The 19353-nt window shown below is 45.7% G+C and overlaps 3 protein-coding genes across 5 annotated transcripts; 2 read left to right on the plus strand and 1 right to left on the minus strand.

The window, feature by feature from the left end:
- Positions 1–802: 802 nt before the first annotated feature.
- On the minus strand, positions 803–10630 carry patl1 (PAT1 homolog 1, processing body mRNA decay factor). Its single transcript, XM_044112993.1, has 20 exons — positions 10501–10630; positions 7968–8073; positions 7718–7894; positions 7425–7640; positions 7277–7353; positions 6896–6976; positions 6631–6825; positions 6432–6533; positions 6225–6311; positions 5259–5476; positions 5035–5179; positions 4702–4819; positions 4534–4631; positions 4395–4454; positions 4039–4184; positions 3522–3681; positions 3237–3362; positions 1514–1605; positions 1292–1441; positions 803–1217 (listed from the first exon to the last, which is right to left on the minus strand). Exons 1-20 carry the CDS (start codon positions 10513–10515, stop codon positions 1196–1198), a joined length of 2391 nt encoding a protein of 796 aa, XP_043968928.1. The 5' UTR covers positions 10516–10630; the 3' UTR covers positions 803–1195.
- A 9-nt stretch (positions 10631–10639) lies between these two features.
- On the plus strand, positions 10640–16099 carry LOC122828946. Of its 3 annotated transcripts, none has more exons than XM_044113044.1 (5): positions 10640–10728; positions 11499–11680; positions 11754–11867; positions 13395–13965; positions 14657–16099. In XM_044113044.1, the coding sequence occupies exons 2-5, from the start codon at positions 11534–11536 to the stop codon at positions 14935–14937; spliced, it is 1113 nt and encodes a 370-aa protein (XP_043968979.1). In that variant the 5' UTR covers positions 10640–10728; positions 11499–11533; the 3' UTR covers positions 14938–16099. The 3 variants fall into 3 exon arrangements, with proteins under 3 accessions (XP_043968979.1, XP_043968982.1, XP_043968980.1); XM_044113045.1 differs by having other exon boundaries at positions 10655–10736; XM_044113047.1 differs by lacking the exon at positions 11754–11867.
- Positions 16100–16107: 8 nt separating this feature from the next.
- Positions 16108–18587, plus strand: LOC122828956 (C-type lectin domain family 6 member A-like). The gene is made up of 6 exons (XM_044113062.1): positions 16108–16352; positions 17402–17566; positions 17645–17806; positions 18048–18187; positions 18251–18357; positions 18431–18587. The coding sequence occupies exons 1-6, from the start codon at positions 16277–16279 to the stop codon at positions 18585–18587; spliced, it is 807 nt and encodes a 268-aa protein (XP_043968997.1). The 5' UTR covers positions 16108–16276.
- The last annotated feature ends 766 nt before the right edge of the window (positions 18588–19353 follow it).

The raw sequence follows: 19353 nt of genomic DNA on the forward strand, positions 1-19353 counted from the left end.
TGGGTTCTCTCCAGGTTCTCCGGCTTCCTCTCACAGTCCAAAAACATGACTGTCAGGTTAATTGGTCTCTAAATTCTCCCTAGGTGTGAGTGTGTGTGTGAATGGTTGTGTGTCTCTGTGTTGCCCTGTGACAGACTGGTGACCTGTCCAGGGTGACCCCGTGACCCCGCCTCTCACCCAGAACGCAGCTGGAGAGGAACCAGCAACCCTCCCGACCCCATTAGGGAAGAAGGGTGTAAGAAAATGGATGGAGGAACAAATGACCTGAAAATCAAACTGAGACCCTTCAGGTGTGAATTTCAACCGTTTCTATGTATGTTTAGTTTAGATCCAACAGACATTTTACTCTACGAATGTAATATTTTGTGTTCCTACTGTCAGACCTAATATTCAACACAGAAATATTTTTAACTTGTGCTCATGATCTTAGCCAGTAAAGTTGATTCTGGTGTCAAAATGTTAAATTATTGGGTTTCCATCAGTCAGATTAAAAACAATGTCATGTGACTGCAAGCCTTTTTATTTTCCTTCTAAATCAACTCAGAGGTAAACCTTCTGATTATTTAATGATTCTGACAAACAGCTTGTGAAAACCCAACAGTTTTATTGGATAAATATTAAATGATCAGACCAATAAAACTAAAACTTTTTAATTCTGGGCTCCTTTTGCATTAATTCCTGCATCACGGCTTGGAGAGCAGCCTGAACTTGTCCCCATCATCGATTCTCCCGTATTCTGTTGTCGTTACCATGGCAACCAAATCACCAATAATGAGACAAACAGGAAGCAGAACAGAAACACTTTCTATATAATAGAAATACTTTTAATTTTATCACAGGCATAATTGTAAACAAGATATTTAAAAATGCAGATTTAATTTTTGTCATCATTCAGGTTGGTTCACAGCGCGCGCACACACACACACACACACACACACACACACACACACACACAGAAAGAATCAGACTAAACACAGAAAAACAAGATGTGACTAGAGATTCTTCTGCTTTAAAATGATCCAGACGGATTCGCCTCCAGAGCGCACACACACCCTGACACACACACACACACATCCTGACACACACACACACACTCTGACACACACACACACACCCTGACACACACACACAGAAGTTCTGCATTGACTGGGGAGGGGCCATGTTGACGATGATGATGATGATGATGTAGTAACTTCTACCTGGATGAAGCAGAGATCCTGGAAAACAAACAGATTTACATTCAGCACCATGTTTGTCTGAGTGCTGATGAAGAGCGCTGAGGAAGACTCACTGTAGCTTGTCCTGCAGCAGCTCCAGCCTCTGCCGATCCACGTAGCGCGAGAACAGAGACAGCAGGTTGGGAGGCGTGAAGAGGGGCGGAGCCAGCGATGAAGACGGGACGCCGAGCAGCTCCCTGGTCACCGAGAACACCAACTCAGTCCTGGAGAGACACGGAGGATGATGAGGACGATGAAGAGGCAGGAAGCAGGACGAACCGTCAGCGCAGACTCACCATCGATTGTCGTCCATGAGCTGACAGTTTGGGTCGGAGCTCTGCATGCGCTCTCCTTCACTCAGGATCAGAAACAGCAGCGTCACGCCGAACTGCAGCCAGGAACCAGAGCGAGAGAATATGTAGCCTGAGTCACAACGGCGCCGCCATGTTGTCTCCAGTTTGAAACTGAAGCTGTTTATGGTTAGCATCAGGAGGAAAACATTTCCTCAAACCTTTTAGTGACGTTTGTTACAAAGACTTAGAGATGAATTACTGTGACTTTAAACATCCATTATTATCTTCCACTTAGTTTTGAATATGTTTGTTCCTGCTAATGAAGATAGCTTCTGCTAATGGCGCTAGATACTGCTAAAGGTGCTAGCATCATTAGCAGCGTGCTAGCATCATTAGCAGCGTGCTAGCATCATTAGCAATGTGCTAGCATCATTAGCAGCATCATTAACAGCGTGCTAGCACTATTAGCAGCATGCTAGCATCATTAGCAGCGTGCTAGCATCATTAACAGTGTGCTAGCATCATTAGCAGCATGCTAGCATCATTAGCAGCATGCTAGCATCATTAACAGCGTGCTAGCATCATTAGCAGTGTGCTAGCATCATTAGCAGCATCATTAACAGCATGTTAGCACTATTAGCAGCATGCTAGCATCATTAACAGCGTGCTAGCATCATTAGCAGTGTGCTAGCATCACTATCAACGTGCTAGCATCATTAGCAGCATGCTAGCATCATTAGCAACGTGCTAGCATCAATAGCAACGTGCTAGCATCATTAGCAGCATCATTAACAGCGTGTTAGCACTATTAGCAGCATGCTAGCATCATTAACAGCGTGCTAGCATCACTATCAACGTGCTAGCATCATTAGCAGCATGCTAGCATCATTAGCAACGTGCTAGCATCAATAGCAACGTGCTAGCATCATTAGCAGCATCATTAACAGCGTGTTAGCACTATTAGCAGCATGCTAGCATCATTAACAGCGTGCTAGCATCATTAGCAGTGTGCTAGCACCATTAGCAATGTGCTAGCATCATTAGCAGCATCATTAACAGCATGTTAGCACTATTAGCAGCATGCTAGCATCATTAACAGCGTGCTAGCATCACTATCAACGTGCTAGCATCATTAGCAGCATGCTAGCATCATTAGCAACGTGCTAGCATCAATAGCAACGTGCTAGCATCATTAGCAGCATCATTAACAGCGTGTTAGCACTATTAGCAGCATGCTAGCATCATTAACAGCGTGCTAGCATCATTAGCAGTGTGCTAGCACCATTAACAGTGTGCTAGCAGTATTAGCAGTAACATCTAGCTAACGCAGTAAACAGTAGGTTGTGTTTGTTTTAGAAGGAATCTCGTGCAAAACGGTTCCTGAAAACTTTGAAGCGACTCTCGTAATGTCTGCCTCGATTTGTGTTTTTATCAAAGACTGGAGTTCAATATAATCTACCCAGCATGCCTTGCACAGGTGAAAAATATGTAATTCAGATGTACAATTTGTAATTTGTACAGTTTTTTTCTCACGGTCATTTCTTATTTTTACGTATCAAAGGACTTTTACTTCATATACAACATGTTGAACTAGCAATCGGCTCCACCATCCATCAGAGATCCGACTGGTTTCCTCCCACTAACAGAGGCTGCTGCTGTATTTTAACAGAAGAGCGTTTCCCGTAGTGCCCGTCGCCAGCCTGGCGTCTGAGCCGTGATGCGTTACCTTGTTCTGCAGCACGGCGGCCAGCTGGCCCTCGCCGCCCTGCAGCTCCTGCAGCAGGTCTGTGAGGGCGGAGCTGGACAGAGACTGGATGACTGCAGAGACCGGCTCCACCAGGCAGCACAACGCCTGCAAGGGCAACAAGCAGCTTTTATTTATTTAAAAACTATTTTACAAAGGAACCAAGAAGAAAAAAATTGTTTTTAAAGATACACTAAACTTTTGGTTAAAGATATTTTCTCTGTCTGAGCTGCAGGTTTTCTGATGGAGGGAAACAAAGATGGCTACCTGGTCCTGCTTGTCCTTCTTCGCCAAGGCGGGGAGGTTGCGTGCGATCACCATGACAACGGCAGCAGCCTGCGCCGCAGGCAGGAAGGGGAGGAGCCTGGCGACGAGCCGCTTCCCTTTCCGCACCGACATGATCATCACACACTGCTCATCGCTCACCCTGAGGCGCACACACACACACACACACACAGTTCATAAAATCATCTATTTATTTATTGTCACAATAAATTCCAATTAATGATGGTAAAATAAAACCTCGTCTGTTGTGATTAGATTAGTTTGACTATTTTCTCTGCTGTTAATTTAATTAAAGTATCAATAAATATTTATTGATTTTAAAATCTGATTAAACAATTACTGTGAAGATTAAATACAAATCAAACTGATTTGTAAAGAATGTTTTAATAAAACAGAACAGAAAACAGATCGAACAAACATGTCACACCAGTCCAACCAGTCCTCCCAGTCCCACCAGTCCCACCAGCCCTCCCAGTCCCACCAGTCCTCCCAGTCCCACCTGTCCTCCCAGTCCCCGTCCTGCAGCGAGTTGCTCAGTTGCTCCGTGTTGCTCCTGTGTTGCTCCAGCAGAGCGTCTCTGTCCTCCTCTGGCGTTTGGACGAAGCGTTTCTCAAAGTCCTGGACCTCCAGCAGCAAACTGAACATCTGGAGGGACGGGAGCCGATCAGAACTTATTGATTCCTTATTGATTCTCACTGATCAAGCTGCATTTGGTTCAAACTAAATGAACTTAAACAAAAAGAATCTGACTGTAAAAGTTAACATGATTAATACAGAAAGTTGTTGCAACGTGAAGGAAAAACGCTACAGGAAGCGATAAGGAGCTGAGCTGCAGCCGGCCGCAGCGCCCCCTACCTTCTCCACGGTGTACAGCACTTGGCGCCTCTTGTTCCACACCTGCTTCTCCCTCTTCTCCTGCAGGAGGACAGACAGAAGGACTCAGGACAGGCCACGGCTGAAGGACGTCTTCACCTGGACAGACGTTTGGACCGACCTCGTCGTCGGAGCGGGTCGTTACCACGGCGTCGATCATCTTCCTCGGGTTGTTGACGCTGGACACCGTCAGCTTCCCCAGAGATCCTGCAAACTGAACTGCAGAGGAAACGCAGGACGTCAGGAGACCCGGAGGACAGGGGACAGGAGGGTCCCCGCCGGTCCTCACCTGGCCGGTAGGTGTGCTCCACCTTGGCCACCTGCGGAGTGATGAGCTTGGTGGCGTGCTCCTTCCTGCTGCTGTCTTGCTCCTTCTCCTGACGCTTCTCCATCTTCTCATAGTAGTTCTGCAGGGAGACAGAGAGACGCCCGTCAGTCCACTGCAGCACGCACTGAAGGGTCACGACCTTCACGCTGCTGTTGAACAACAACAGTCTGGACTAACCCAAAGTGGAGCAGAACCAGAACCTTCTGGTGACAGATTACCTACTGGTGCCATCAGAACCGTCAGGTTATTTCAGTTTTTACAGGTCATGTGACCCGGCGATCAGGGCGGTTCTACCTGGTAGTAGTAGTCGTCCAGGTACGGGTCGGTGCTCTGCAGCTGCATCATCTGGATCTTGGTCACCCACTCCTTCTCCTTCTGGCTCATCAGGTTGCTGTACGGGTCCCGGCTGCGGCGGTCCAGCCCGGTTCTGACCCGGTCGCTGCAGAACGAACAGGTGAGTCTGAGAACGGCAGCTTCTAATGCAGCTAATGAGGCTAAGGAAGCTAGCGTGCGCTCACCCGCCGCGGCTCTGCATGCGCTGCGTCAGCATGCGGCGGTGCTGAGGGTGGAGGTGCGTCGTGTTGTGCCTGATGGGCGGCGTGTGGTTGGGGGGGCCGTGGGGCGGCGGGGGGCCCATCCTGTGGCCGTGAGGAGGAGGGGGGCCCCCGAAGAAGGGCCTGAACCCGGCGCCGGCTAGCAGGGGAGGGCCGGGGCCGCCGCGAGGAAAACCTGCCACCTGGTGGACGGAGGCGGAACGTTTCATAGAGCTGCAGTTACTAACAAACCAACTGGAAACAAACCGGACCAATCAGGAGCCAGAACACTGAGGGACGAACAGGAAGTGACCAATAAGTGACCAGGAAACAGCAGAACCACTTCCAGGAAATCTCCAGGACAAATCCAAACTGTTTCCAGGAAATCTCCAGGACAAATCCAAACTGTTTCCAGGAAATCTCCAGGACAAATCCAAACTGTTTCCAGGAAATCTCCAGGACAAATCCAAACTGTTTCCAGGAAATCTCCAGGAAGGAACAGAACCCCCGACCCAGCTAAATGTTCTGGAATAAGTTCTGCTTTGTGATTAGGGGAAAAATAATCGGGTTTCAGGCTGAACTCTATTGTTCCTACCGAGCAAAACCAGAACTTCCTGTGATACAGGTTAGTTAGTCCGGATCCGTTGTTCTCCAGGGTCCGGTTCTGGACGCTTCAGAGCAAAAAGCTGAACGGTTCCAGAAGAAATCAGAGAAACCTGAAAATCTGAGCTGAGTAAACAGCAGAACCAGAACCACAGAACGGATCATCCCGGATTTAACAGCAGAAAAGGAAACAAGCTGCGTTTGTGGGTCAGAACGTTTAAACCGGGTTCTTATTGGGTTCTGTGGTAGAACTGGACATGAAAGCTGGATCAGAACCAGTGCTTGGTTCTGTCCTGGACCCGGAGTCCTGCAGAACAAACCTGTTTGGTTGGATTCTGTGGTACCGACCTGGGAGTTGAGCAGCTGAGCCCGTTGGAGCTGAGACAGAACCGGGCCGACTCTGGGAGGGAACGGACCGCGACACAACGGAGAGTTCTGAACAGAGCAGGGAAAAGCAACGGGTCAGAACCAAGACAACGGGTCAGTTCTCCACATCAGGACCAGAACCGGACGGCGACAGCAGAACCGATTGCAGGCAGCAGAGGGACGACTCACGGCCATGTTGAGCAGCGTGTTGGGGGACAGGCGCTCAGGGAACGGAGCGGGGTACCGGTGCTGGACCGGGGCGCGCACGTGGACCGCCGTGGGGTGGTGGACCTACACACACACACACACACACACACACACACAGCTGGAGACTCAGAGGAACACGCTGAGCGTCTGTCTGGACGCGGCGTCCGGCGCTGCGGCTCACCTGATGGTTCAGGCTCATCGGGTGTTTGGGCGGCGTCCCGATAGGCACCGCCCTCACTGGAGGAGAGCCAATCACAGGAGAGGAGGAGCGAGGGGGCGGGGCCCTCTCCGACAGGTCGTGACCTTCGTCGTTCCTCCCCTGAGGAGGGCGCTTCGGAAGCCCCACCTCCTTGATGATGGACATCAGTGGACTGTCCTGAGGACGGAGCAGAAGATGGAGCTCAGTGCCGGTTCTGGTTCTGGAAGGAGAAAGGCGTTTCTCCCACCTCCATGTGTGTGACGAGTCCCGGCGTGACGCTGACCGGCCCGAAGCCCATGCTGTTGTCCCAGATGCTGTGAGAGTTCATCTGTGGACACGAAGTGGGAAAGTTAGACCTGTTGCTACTGCCGGAAACCATGAAAAAGACGACAGGAAGTTGATGGTGCAGCCTGTTTCTTAATGTTTTATCTTGTGAATAAACTCATTCATGTGAGATTTTAATTGAGTTTCTTATTAAATAGAAACACAGTAATTATAAAATTGTGTTTTTTTGATGTTAGCCGAATATAGACAACATCATATTTGTGGCAGAAACGCAGCTTCAGGTGGTTCTGCTCCACTTCCTCTGCAGGCTGAGCGACGGCGTGCGGGAAACCGAGGAACGGACCTGGCCCATGGGAGCGGCTCCTCTGCGCAGGAGGTGCTGCTGCTGCTGGTAGCTGAGCACGGAGGAGGCGGGCAGGCCTGCGGGACAAACATCTCAGCTCAGAAAGCGTCCAAACAGGAAGTGACCCGTCACCAGGTGACCTGCTCACCTGAGGCGGGGGGCCCGGGGGGCAGCTGGTGTTTGGGCGGGATGGAGGCGGGCTGCTGCAGGACTCTGGGCTGGTCCGGGCCCCGCGGGGCCGACAGAACCGGCCCGGCCGACGGACCGCGCCTCTCTGCCGCTCCGACGCCGGCGATGGCCGGGTCGGCGTCCAGAATGAAGCGGGCCAGAGACTCGGCCAGGTCGCCGCCTCCCGACCGCTCGTCTGCAGAGACAGAGAGACGGGAACGCATCAGAACCCGGAGCGGTCCGCTCTCAGAGACGCCGGCGGTCCAAACCCACCTTGACCCGGCGGCCCACAGGAAGACGAGGAGAAGCAGAGCGGAGGGAGCCGACCTGCGGCGGCGGAGGAGGCGGGGCTCGGGGAGGAGTCTCCGCCCCCCGGCTGCCGCCCGGCGCCCAGCCCGTCCCGCTCATCCAGCTCCGCCAGGCGCTTGTGCTCCTCCTGCCAGTCGTCATCTGGAAACACAGAGCAGCGTTCATCCCAGAACCGCCAGAGTACAAGAAGAAGAAGAAAGTGGCGACTGCTCACCGATGGCGCCGGCTCCAAACGTGTCGTCATTAAACTGATCGATCTCATCTTCCTCCTCGATCAGCCCATCATCCTCTTCCTCCAGCGTACAGTCGTCATCCAGGGACTGAAAGCAGAAGATCCTGGATTATCGTTCATCCTTTAATAATCTGGTCAAAACGTTCAGCAGATTAATCTGACATGGATATGATCTTATCGATGATCTAAAACCGACCAGGACACCTGTCGCAATTAATCAAACAAACAATAAATTAAAATGAGATCAATCATTTCCATTTGCAGGATTTACAGTTTTTATCGTTTTCCTCTTTGCTGGATGATAAAAGTTTTCAGTCTCAACTTAAACTTTTTTAGGATGGTTTTATTTACAGAAACTTTATTCATTTATTTATTTATTGTTTTGGACATTTAAAAATGTTTCAGTGTTAAATATTTATTAGAATTTAAAGTTTATTGATCTTTGAAAATGAGTTCTTTCATTATTATTATGTTACTTAAAGATGATACATAATATCGTTTATTGCTTTAATCTCTGAGGATTTATCGTCCAGCAGAATTCATCGCAGCATCGTTTGTTTTCAGCAGGACAATTTACTGTCCAGAAATAACACATGAAAAAAGCCTTTTAGCTTAGAAATCAATTTATGTTTCTGCCAAATAAATGAATACATTTCATGTTTCAGGCTCCGTGGTTCTGCTGTTCAGTCAGCGCCGGGTCCTGGACCGAACCGACCCGTCATCTGTCATTATTAATTATTTACTATTATTATTTGATATAATCTTTAATATCAGTCATTTTCAAACTGCTGTAACAGTTTCTGTTGCACAAACTGTTTAATTATTTTCAGATTCATCACACTTCCTGATCGATGTCAAATCAATAACTGATACACTAATGATCAATTTATGCTTCATTCAGCTGGAGGTAATTAAAGCTGCTGAATATGATGGAATATAATTATAAATGACTCAGATTTTTTATTAAACATTAGAATTTATAAAATTATTAATCTGGTGAAACATCAAATACTTTGACTTTCATGATATAAAAATAAAACTAAACATTTTATTATCAGAGCCTCGACATTGCAGCACATTTTTAAATCTACGATTCTTCAGACCAGCAGCAGTTTGTTACATCAGCAGCTTAACTTTGATGAAAAATATTAAAATAAAGCAGCAGAACAAAATAATTGTTGCTACAAACGCACTAAAGAAAAAACAAATTCATGAACTTTTCCAGTCGCTGGTTGGACGACCTTTTATCTGACATTAATGTTTGTTTGAAACTAACATTAGTACCAATAATACTTCTTTAGGTCATATTAGGATTTGCCAGTATGATCAATTATTCCAGGTTTCATGCGTTCAGTAAGATATTTTCCCGGTCCTGATGTGTTTGGGATTTGTCTCCTGTTGGAAAACAAAACTGTGTCCAAGTGTTCATCAGCTTCTCCAGCAGCTGGAAGCACATCAGATCCTCAGCATGATGCTGCCACCACCATGCTAGGAAATGTCATGTTTGAAAGCCTCCCAACATTTTTACCCTGATTGTGTCCAAACAGTTTCATCTTTGCCTCTTAAAACCAGAAAACGGTCATTCAGAAAGAAGCTTCAGTCCATCTCCTTTCTGAGCTCAAACTGGCCGGATGGAGACACTGGTGTTCTGGTTCCTGATCAAACCAAATGATGAATGACTGTCTCAGCTGTCCGGTTTGGGTCAGACGTTAATGTCTAAACAACTACCCCAGTCAGAATTAAACCAGTACCTCTGATGGCTGCCGACAGAAACCTGTTGAGATTAATGGAGGAACTTCATTTGCTGTGATTTAAACCTCCACACCACGTATCCTGCAGGTTCTAGATGTTTCTGCACCAACAGACCTGAACTGAAGTCTGAATCAGAACCTCAGCAGGTTCTGCAGAGCTCTCACAGTGAGTCAGATTTATAACTCAGGTGTTGAACCTGAAGAACAAGCTGTTGACATCTAAACGGAGTCCTGATCTGAAAGACTGTCGTTTCCATACCTGTTAGGACATGGAGCATATATTAAATGATTTAGCTGAGGCTAAGTAGCCGGTATAAGTTTAGATTTTTATAACTACTAAAGCAGGATAAAACCCTGCTGGAGCCGTCCAGGACCCCCTGACAGCCTCCAGGACCAGTTAGCCTCTAAGCTAACACTGCCGTTACATCACACTTTGAACCGGAGACGGAAAACTTTATGAAACCAGCTCCTTCTAGCGGCGTCACAGCAACTCTCAGAGTCTGGCCCGTTATAACACAGGCTGACCCAAAAATCCACTGGTCCGTCCTGGGCCATGGCACCGGAGAACGCATGCCGTCGCTCCGCATGAAGCCCGCAGGAAAGCGCGCTGCTTCACAGGCCGCAGGTGGCATTGAGGACCAAACAAAAGGAAATGGAGGACATTTAAACACCGACCAGGCCAGATTCCCCCTCAACACTTTCTTAAGGCCCCAGACTTCCCGTCCAGAACCGGACCGGAACTGATTCTCAAGGTTAAATCTCACCTGAAATCGAAACATCTATCTTCTGGTTGTTGGGAAAAGGAGAGCATCGGGAGCGAGGAAGCGCGTGACTGACGCAGCAGGGACTCCGTCACACTTGAACGCGCGTTTGGAACCGACGTGAACGAGCACGTATCTGACGTCGAGCGCTGCATGGGCGTTCCCTCTGCTGGACAACAAGGAAGCAGGATGGAAACTTGAGAAGATCTGACGACAGACAGAAAACAGACGGTAAAACGGTCTGTTTAATCTCCAATAGAAGGCTCTGCTCTCATCTTTAACGGTTACATGTCTTCGTGTTAATTTGTTCTTGGTGATTAAAGTACAGTTTAATAAACCGTATTTTTATGGAAACATATTTTATCAAGCAAATAATAGTAAATAACAGTATAATTATAATAGGGGCAATTTTCAAATGTAAAGCAGAATTATTTTGGCCAAAATGACAGGAATGATGTTTACAGGAGATGAAGTGCTTTCAAGTTTTTGATGCATCAATGCAAAAAGGTTCTAGGTTCAAATCCCAGTGTGGGGTCTTTACATGTTCTGTCCAGATATTTTAACTTTGCCTCAAATAAACAGTTAATATTTGAATTGTGGACACAGCTGGATGATCCAACATGGCAACATGAATAAACGGATTTTGAATCGCCAATGAATGAGGCATCTGGAATGATCCTCCCTGAGTCACAATGAATAATTCTGGGTTTGTCTAAAGAAAACTGGCTAAATTAAAAGAATGACTGCTGGAAAGTTTAGCACATGGATCAGACGGCTCCGTTTTCACATCGTCTCTGTTGATATCTAAACAGCAGATTGCATCAATATTTGTATAAAAGGGAAAATGAAACTGGCCTCCTTGATAAAATTAAATGTTTAATATTTTCCAGCTGAATCCGTTGGTTGTTCTTGGTCAGACAGACAGCCTGAAGGTGAAGAGGAACCGTTTTAATGAATTGTTCCTGTTCTCTAATGAAGCCATCCTTTCATGTTTTCCTCAGGAATCCTCAGCGTTAGCGTCCATGTTGGTGCCGCCATGGTTCTGTGGCAGATCCACACCCTGGACCACCTGGACACGTCTGGCTTCGGCCGTCCTTTTCCTCGCCACGGCCTCCAGCTGCTGTTTTGGTTCTCCAACCACTGCGTGACCTTTGAACCGGACAACTCTGGGGACGTCATGAAGGTTGGTGAAGCGCTCCGCTCTGCCGCCATCCTGCTAACGAAGCGGCGTGTAAACCTGTCCCTCCGGTTCTCAGCTGGTGTCGGGGTGTCAGCCGGAGAACGGGGCTTACGGATTCCACAGGTTTGGGAACATGGAGGAACTTCTGCCTGTTCTCCACAAACCCAAGAAGAACAAGAGCAGCAGGCAGGTCAGCAGCGCTCCGAACTTCTCCATCCATAACGTCTGCAGGGATCCACTGCAGCTGATCTCAGGTTAATGTTAGACGTCTTCTTCACTCAGTAACAGCATCCAGACTGAAGAGGGTTGCTGTTCAGGCCCTGTAGTCGTTTATATCTGCTGTTTGCACTGATTGAAAATAAGAAACTAGTCTTTGAACTGAAAATGACAGAATTTGATCTCCAGATTTTTTTAGTAAATCTTTAAAAGCAGGAACTGGAAGTTACCAGCAGCAGAAACGTCTTTAATTCCTCTACTTTGGTAAAAACCCTGACGTACTTGGACTGGTCCGTCTGCATGGTTTCAGGAAAATATTTAATTGTGATATGATTGTTGAAAACTGCCTTTTTTTCTAGACCCTGTTCTTTGCTTATTGCTACACCATGAGCTCCGGCCTGTAAAGAAAACCTTCTGGTGTTCTCATAGCTCTTTCAAAGGGCCAGATAGTATTAATAGCATGAATGTAAAGCATATGAAATATTATATCCGTCTAAATATGGCCTCCCAGCAGTCCTCGGGGTGACGGTTGGAATCCGACATGTGGTGCAGCTCTGCATGTTGCTAATAGAGGCAAAGCTCAGCAGAGAGACAGGAAGAGTCACAGCACCGGGCCAGGGGTCCCTTCTACTGCTACCTAAAGACATAAATAAGAAAATAAATCTGAAATTATTCAGCATTATTCTGAATGCAGCAGAAACGTTCACATCAGTAGATGTCATAATAGCCCATAGGTCACGATAGATCTACAAAACATGTTCATTACCCCTTTTGGACAAAATCATTTTTAGATGATATTTCAATCTGCTCAGTTCTGCCTGTTTGAGCTGTTTTAGGGTCTCTGTCACTTTAAATACAAATCAACTGCTGCTGGCCCCGCCCCCCAGCTCAGTGTTTACATGTAAAAATGGCTGCAAACAGACACACAAATCATACAGCCTTATGACAAGCAGAAGTGGAGCCTCCTGCACAATTAACACTAATGAAGCAAGGGGTTTCTGGATGCTCAGTCAACAAAACACTTGTGTTTTCCAGCAGCCATTGTACAGCAGCAAAACCAGCTGACCCTTCGTGCTGGAGCTCAACTTGAGTTGCTAGGTAACAGCTGGGTTTCACTGGCATTGCTAGGCAACAGGCTGGGCTTTGCTGGGGTTGCTAGGTAACGTGGCAATGCCTGTTGATTTGTGACATTATTAGCTGGAGGTTTTTGAAACGGCTCATTTTCTAGACTCCAAAAACATAAATTTACAACCGTTTTATTTTTTTAGGGTTTTAGGTTTTTTTTTTTAAGTGTGTAGCGTTTTAGAAGCAGTAGAGACTCAAATGGAGTCACAAAACCTTTCCTAATACTTCCCCTTTAAAAACTTCATTTCTAACAGACAAATATTTAAAAATCTTTTTACAAAAAGAGTTTGGTTGATTATAAAAGATTAAAAACAGTTGACATGCTGCAGCCGGTCTGGTTCAGAGGTCGGGTTCACTCCCTCTCCTCTCCCTCCAGCTGCTTTACTTCGTGGTCGGGAACCTGAGCACCCAGTCCTACCCGCAGTCCGCCGACCTGCCGGCGTTCGTCCGGGAGAACCTCGGGGCGGACGGCGTCTCCAACAGCGACCGCATCATCATCAGTTACCAGGTGAAGACCCGGCTGGTGGGCAAGGTCTACGTCACGGAGCACGACGACGCTGATGTTGGAGGGTTCCGATCCGACGGAACTCATGAGGTCAGCTCACAACTGATCCGACTTCTGCAGAACCCGCAGCTGGACCTCAGCTCCCTCCTCACTCAGATGGGTTACTATGACGACGTAGAGATGCTCCAGGACGCACAGGACCCTTCGGTCCAGATGATGCTGAGCATGATGCAGAACGATCCAACCGGGTTCTTCTCCCAGGCCTTCAGTCGCCAGCTGGACCTGGACCGGTTCTGCTCCAGCACGAACCCAGACGGCAGCGGGAGCCTGATGTGTTACACCACCCTGCAGAAGAAGAAGAAGAAGAAGAAGAAAAGCAGCAAGAAACTAAAACGTCTGAGGGAACTTTCCTGGCGCTCCAGCTGGTCGGATCCGTATCGAGGTAAACACTCAACCTGTTTTCACATTTTATAAAAAGCTAGCTGCGCTAGCCAAAAACCGCTAGTCATTAATATTAGCTCTGCTAACATTAAAGTACTATTTCAACATATTTGGTAAAGAGTTTTACCAACTTGATATTTAGCATAAGTTAGTGCTAGCGCGCTAAATTGATGCTTACGTTCACTATGACACAACATGTAGTACAACTAATAGTATATTTAATGTTCTTGGTAGAGAATAAATGTCATTTGCTGCACTGCATTGTGGGTAGAGGAAGTTAGCTCTGCTATTACCGCATTAGCAGATTAGTGGAAGTTTGCCCACCAATACATGGACAGATGAATGAATGCAGTGGTGGCTACTGCTAACTAAAACATTACCGTAGTTGTGCTAATGCTAAAGTGCTACACCGACGCAGTATTTAGTGGTAGCTGATGCTAAAGCGCTGAATCCAGTTGAAAAGGAGTAGGAAGAAGCAAACACTTTTTAATCCTTTACTTTAGAGAACGTGAGGAGAGAAATTCAGATACATTTTGTTCCTGTTTTTTCATTTTTGGAAGCACAAACAGCTAATTCGTGAAGTTTTATTAATTTGATTAACTTTAATTGTATTAATGTGACAATAAAACACCAGATGAATATTTTTCTGAGGCTCAGCGCAGATTTGACTTTTTCTGATTTTCTTTCTGCAGATTATTATGAAGATTGCTGGATAAGATCCAGTTATGGATCTGGAGGCAGCTATGGAAAAGGCGGCGGAGGCGGATTTTCCTGGTTCCTGAAACTCGTCCTGAAAGCCGGAGCGCTCTACCTGGCAGCCAGATGTTTGTTCTGGTTAGTCAGGAACATCTGGAGATCTAACTGGATTGACAAGCTCCTCCAGCGGATTCCAGGCTGGATTTCTCTGTATCCCAGTTTTCCCAGGTTTCTCAGTTTTCCACGCACTCACATAATGCTGGACTATGTTTACTAGACTTGTCAAGACTTTGACTAGGACTATTTCTGAGTTCCTGCTTCAAATGATGCTGGTTGGAGATTCAAGCTGAAGACTCAGGATGAGGATTTTAATGATTCTAAAGAGATTTTATGGTTTAATTAAGGAATATGATTTTTTTGTATCTTATACTGAAAATACCAAATGTCTGAAACTAAAATGTTTTTGTAGTTTTTTTGTTATTAAAAAGCTCCAAGTCCTCATTGAGGGACATCAAAGGAACAAGTCACTCTACCTTGAAAAGGGAACGGGTTCAATTTTTAATTAAATGACTTTAACATTTTTAAGTGTTTGAAACAAATGACCAATAATCACCAATATCTGCACTGAAGATTTGCTTTCAGCTTCTACGTTTCTCATATTTGTCAGTAATGAAGGAAATTTGTGAAGAACTGAGACTGAATTTATGAATTAAAGTATTTTTTGCGGACTTGTTGTTTTCTGTGTTGTTTCTGCAGCAAACAAATGAGCGATCGGTCAGGCTGTTTCAGCATCGATCAGCTTCCAGCGCAGAAACGCTCAGAAAGATGCAGGAAAAAGAGGTTAGAATCTGTTTACTGACAACAATCCTGGGAGGTTTGGAAAGCTCAGTTTCTATCCCAGCAGTGGATTCAGAAACGGATGGATACAAACTGTTTCTTGCAGTTCTTGCTGTCAGGTTTTCTCTCAAAGGAGAAAATGTCTCCTTGGTAATTTGAACTGGTTTGGGCTCTTAAACCCCAAGACTATTTTTTTCACATAAAATGTTTAAATTGATCTATTTTTATGTTTCTGTGTGTATTCTGACATTTTTGTATAAATTTGTTTAATTCTACTATATTTGGCCTAAAACCGTCTCAGTGCTGCCCTCTTTGGGTTTATCGGTGATACTGCAGTCGCTTTGTTTCCAACGGCGCGTTTTGTCTGTTTACGTCACGTCACTCAGACACGCCCCCTGGTGGAGAGTCAGGAGTTAGAATGTGGTGACAGCGTCTGATTTATAAAAGATTAAATGTTTTCTGTGAGCTTTATTGTGAAAGTGCTAATAGCTAACTGCTTATTTATGTATTGATGACTAATAATTTAAATGAATAATTTTGTCACCCGCTGACTGTAAAACAGGTTTTGTTAAATAAAAAAATGAAAAATGATCAAACTTGAACCTGGAATCTGCTCCGAACCAAAGTGATGATAAATTTAGTGAAAATGTCAGAATCTGCAGCTTGTGGTTCCAGATTGAAAGGAACAGAAACCTGGTGGGTCAGCTGCTGCTTGACGAGCGGTCAGATGTTTTCTGGAAACGGACCAGCAGGTCAGTCTGAAGGACGGAGCGGCGCTGATGGAGCCAGAAGAAAACATTTACGTCAACCTGGAGGACCTGGACGGATCCAAACAGCAGCGACCCGAACGCACCGGTACGCCTGAACGTCACGTCCAGCAGCAAACCCATGAATTTTATGGCACAATGGTTTATGAATGCTAATTTGCATAAGCAAAATCAAGGTTTTTAATTTGAACTAATGGAAAACAAATCCATCTAAACTAATTACAATATTGTGAAAAAGTCAAATCGTTTTTGTTTCTCCTGTTAAGAAGTGAAACTCATCTAATATAGATCTATAACACACAGATCTATGTGTTATAGATCCAGTCTGCAGGTTCTGATTAAACTACTCCACATTCTGGAATAGACTTAGCTTGACCGAGTGATGGTACAGTTTGTTCTTCCACACAACTTTCTATTATTATACAATCAGTCCTTGTGGTCGCTATCAAATATTATCAATTGGATTATTGATTATTGGAGTTTCAATGTTGATTATTTCTTTACTTTCTGAGCTGTAGCTGCACATTTCATGATTTATTTTTATGTTTGTCTTTATACAATATTGTGTTATAAATAATGTATAAACAGTTAAAGTGAATCTTTTCTCTGAACGACAGAATGAGGAAGTGAGAGCAGACGGTTTCATTCTGCCGCTTCCGACTCGATTCAGAGAGAAAATTATATTCATACGCCACGCTGCAGCTAACCATTATATTACTGATTATCATTTATTCTGATCATTTGATCAGATCAAAGGATTGTCACATTCTGCAGATTTTTCCTTTAACCACGTAAATCTATTTTAGACGATATTAACTAAACATAAAAAACACATAAAAATAAATTTACTCCTTAAAATTCAATAGCAGTATTTGTTTAGTGGATGTTTGATCACTTCCATCATCATCATGTGAAAACTCACATTATTGATTAATTGATTAATAATCTGCCAGTAAAAGATGATTAATAAGTGACTTACAGGTTGTGAACCAGGTGAAGATAAAATCGCTGCTGGACGAGTTCTGGGCAACAGATTTATGGATAAACTTTTTATTATGCTAAATCCAAAATGTTTATAAAGTTTTGGCTTCATTACAGCTGACTGTCGATGAATCGATTAATCTGATCTTCCTGCAGGAGGCAAACTGGAGGAAACCACCTCAGAAAGGGGAACCAGAACCAGAACCAGAACCAGAACCAGAACCAGAACCAGAACCAGGTCGTGTTTTAAAGTGGCCACGCTTTTTCTGGGCCTGCTGAGTTTCCTCCTGCTGACGTCGGTGGTGGCGGTCGGCTTCCTGTGTGAGTCTCCACCTGGGGTGAGGATGATGATGATGACGAGGAAGAGCTGAGGTAACACACTTCCTGTTTTTCTCTCAGACCAGAGAGATTTCAGCCAGCTGACCAGACAGCTGGCCAATCAGACAGCAGAGAGAAGCCAGCTGCTGCTGATGCAGCAGAACCTGACCAATCAGAGGGATCGGCTGGACGCGCGTCTGAAGGCAGCAGAACTTGATCTGGACCGGACGAGGAGCGGTTCTGGTGAGGGTTCTGTTCACAGACAGACCAGAGGCTGAATTCTGGACTCAACAGGAAGTTGATCAGAACTGCAGCATTTAAAACAACATGAAGGATTTTTACTGATTGTTTTAGAGTAATTAACTAACGTGGTTGAAAAGCATCTGGAAACTAAAGTTTTTGTTTTGGGTTTTAGGAAAACCTCCAATGAGTTTAAAACGAGCTGTTCCTGAGGAATGAAGTGTTGCTCTCTGTGCTCTGCCAGTGTTTTGCCCTGCAGGATGGAGGCGGTTCGGCTGCAGTTGTTACCTTCTGTCTTCGTCCATGAGCGGCTGGGAGAGCAGCAGAGCTCAGTGTTTACTGACCGGATCCGATCTGGTGATCATCAACAGCCAGGAGGAAATGGTGAGCGGCTTCTTTCCCTCCTCGTCTCTGAATGCGGAGTAACGAGACGTTTGACGTCCTCAGGAGTTCCTGGATCAACTCGGATCCCAGCTGAGGTTTTGGATCGGGTTGAAGGAAGAGAGCCGAGGATCCGGATGGAAGTGGACCGATGGAAGTTCTCCAGGAGTCACGTAGGAGCGGAACCAGCTAAATCCACCTGCTTTCCTCTGCGCTGGCCCTGAGTGACCCCAGTTTCCTCTGCAGGTTCTGGACCCGGCAGACATCTTGGCACCGGCCCATCAGAACCCAGAGCTGTGCAGCTTTTAACGGTTTGTCTGTGAGAGGCGGCCGGTCGTGGACCAAAGAGTGGTGCCTTCAGCTGCTGCAGTGGGTCTGTGAGAAGAAGGCGTCCACTTCCTGACGTCTGCATTGGAAACCTTTAAACCTTATTGGAAACATGAGCAGAGAGATTCATATCATGTATTGATGACTGAATCAATAAAACTGTCTTTTTCATGAAGCACCAGTCTGTGGTGTCAAAATGTTGCTAACATGATTTTAGACTCTTGAGTTTTTAATTCTTTAGATTAAATAAGTTTTATTTGCATCCTTTTCCAACATTCCTGAACCAAACCGCTGAATGTCCATCCGGGCCGGTAACGAACTGTTCATTCGGACCAGCATGGTAATGTTTTCCTTGACTCGTTTGTTATGTGGTCCGTCCGTCCGTCCATCCACGCTGCTATTAGCATCCTGATCGCGCCTGAAGCAAACAGGAACCCAGAAACAAACCCTTGTTTGTTTCCCAACATTATTTTTGTGGCTTTATAATTTTGAATTTTTTACAAATACAATTTATTATATTTACATGTCGCCATGTTTAAGGGTTTGTTTCCGGGTTCCTGTTTGCCTCGGGCGCCATCAGGATGCTAATAGCAGCGTTTCAGTCATTATTGCTGAATCCCGTTTTATTATTCTTCTGGTCAGTAAAATGTGAAAACTCACCCAAACTCCTCAGGAAGATGTTCGTTTATAATTTCACCAGTTAATCTGTTACTGTTTCTGTGCGCCTTCCTGCTAATTGTAAATTTTAGAGGCTTAGATTAGCAGGATGCCAACCCGCGTGGAGGAAGTCTCGTTAGGTGATTAAAATACCGCGATATCTCACTAACTCCGGGTTTCAGGAG

This window comes from Gambusia affinis, linkage group LG04 (genome assembly GCF_019740435.1).
Source record: "Gambusia affinis linkage group LG04, SWU_Gaff_1.0, whole genome shotgun sequence".
NCBI lineage: Eukaryota > Metazoa > Chordata > Actinopteri > Cyprinodontiformes > Poeciliidae > Gambusia > Gambusia affinis.

What these genes read in the sequence shown, in the direction of transcription:
- patl1 (XM_044112993.1), bottom strand. An exon ending in CTGTGGGCCGCCGGGTCAAG is followed by an intron (nt 7,641 to 7,717) that starts GTGGGTTTGGAC and finishes CTGTCTCTGCAG; the next exon opens with ACGAGCGGTCGGGAGGCGGC. An exon ending in CGCATGCAGAGCCGCGGCGG is followed by an intron (nt 5,180 to 5,258) that starts GTGAGCGCACGC and finishes TTCGTTCTGCAG; the next exon opens with CGACCGGGTCAGAACCGGGC.
- LOC122828946 (XM_044113044.1), top strand. Translation starts at nt 11,534, where the DNA reads ATGGTTCTGTGGCAGATCCACACCCTGGACCACCTGGACACGTCTGGC. An exon ending in ACTCTGGGGACGTCATGAAG is followed by an intron (nt 11,681 to 11,753) that starts GTTGGTGAAGCG and finishes TCCGGTTCTCAG; the next exon opens with CTGGTGTCGGGGTGTCAGCC. An exon ending in CTGGTCGGATCCGTATCGAG is followed by an intron (nt 13,966 to 14,656) that starts GTAAACACTCAA and finishes TTCTTTCTGCAG; the next exon opens with ATTATTATGAAGATTGCTGG.
- LOC122828956 (XM_044113062.1), top strand. Translation starts at nt 16,277, where the DNA reads ATGGAGCCAGAAGAAAACATTTACGTCAACCTGGAGGACCTGGACGGA. An exon ending in CCGGACGAGGAGCGGTTCTG is followed by an intron (nt 17,807 to 18,047) that starts GTGAGGGTTCTG and finishes GTGCTCTGCCAG; the next exon opens with TGTTTTGCCCTGCAGGATGG. An exon ending in GGAAGTTCTCCAGGAGTCAC is followed by an intron (nt 18,358 to 18,430) that starts GTAGGAGCGGAA and finishes TTTCCTCTGCAG; the next exon opens with GTTCTGGACCCGGCAGACAT.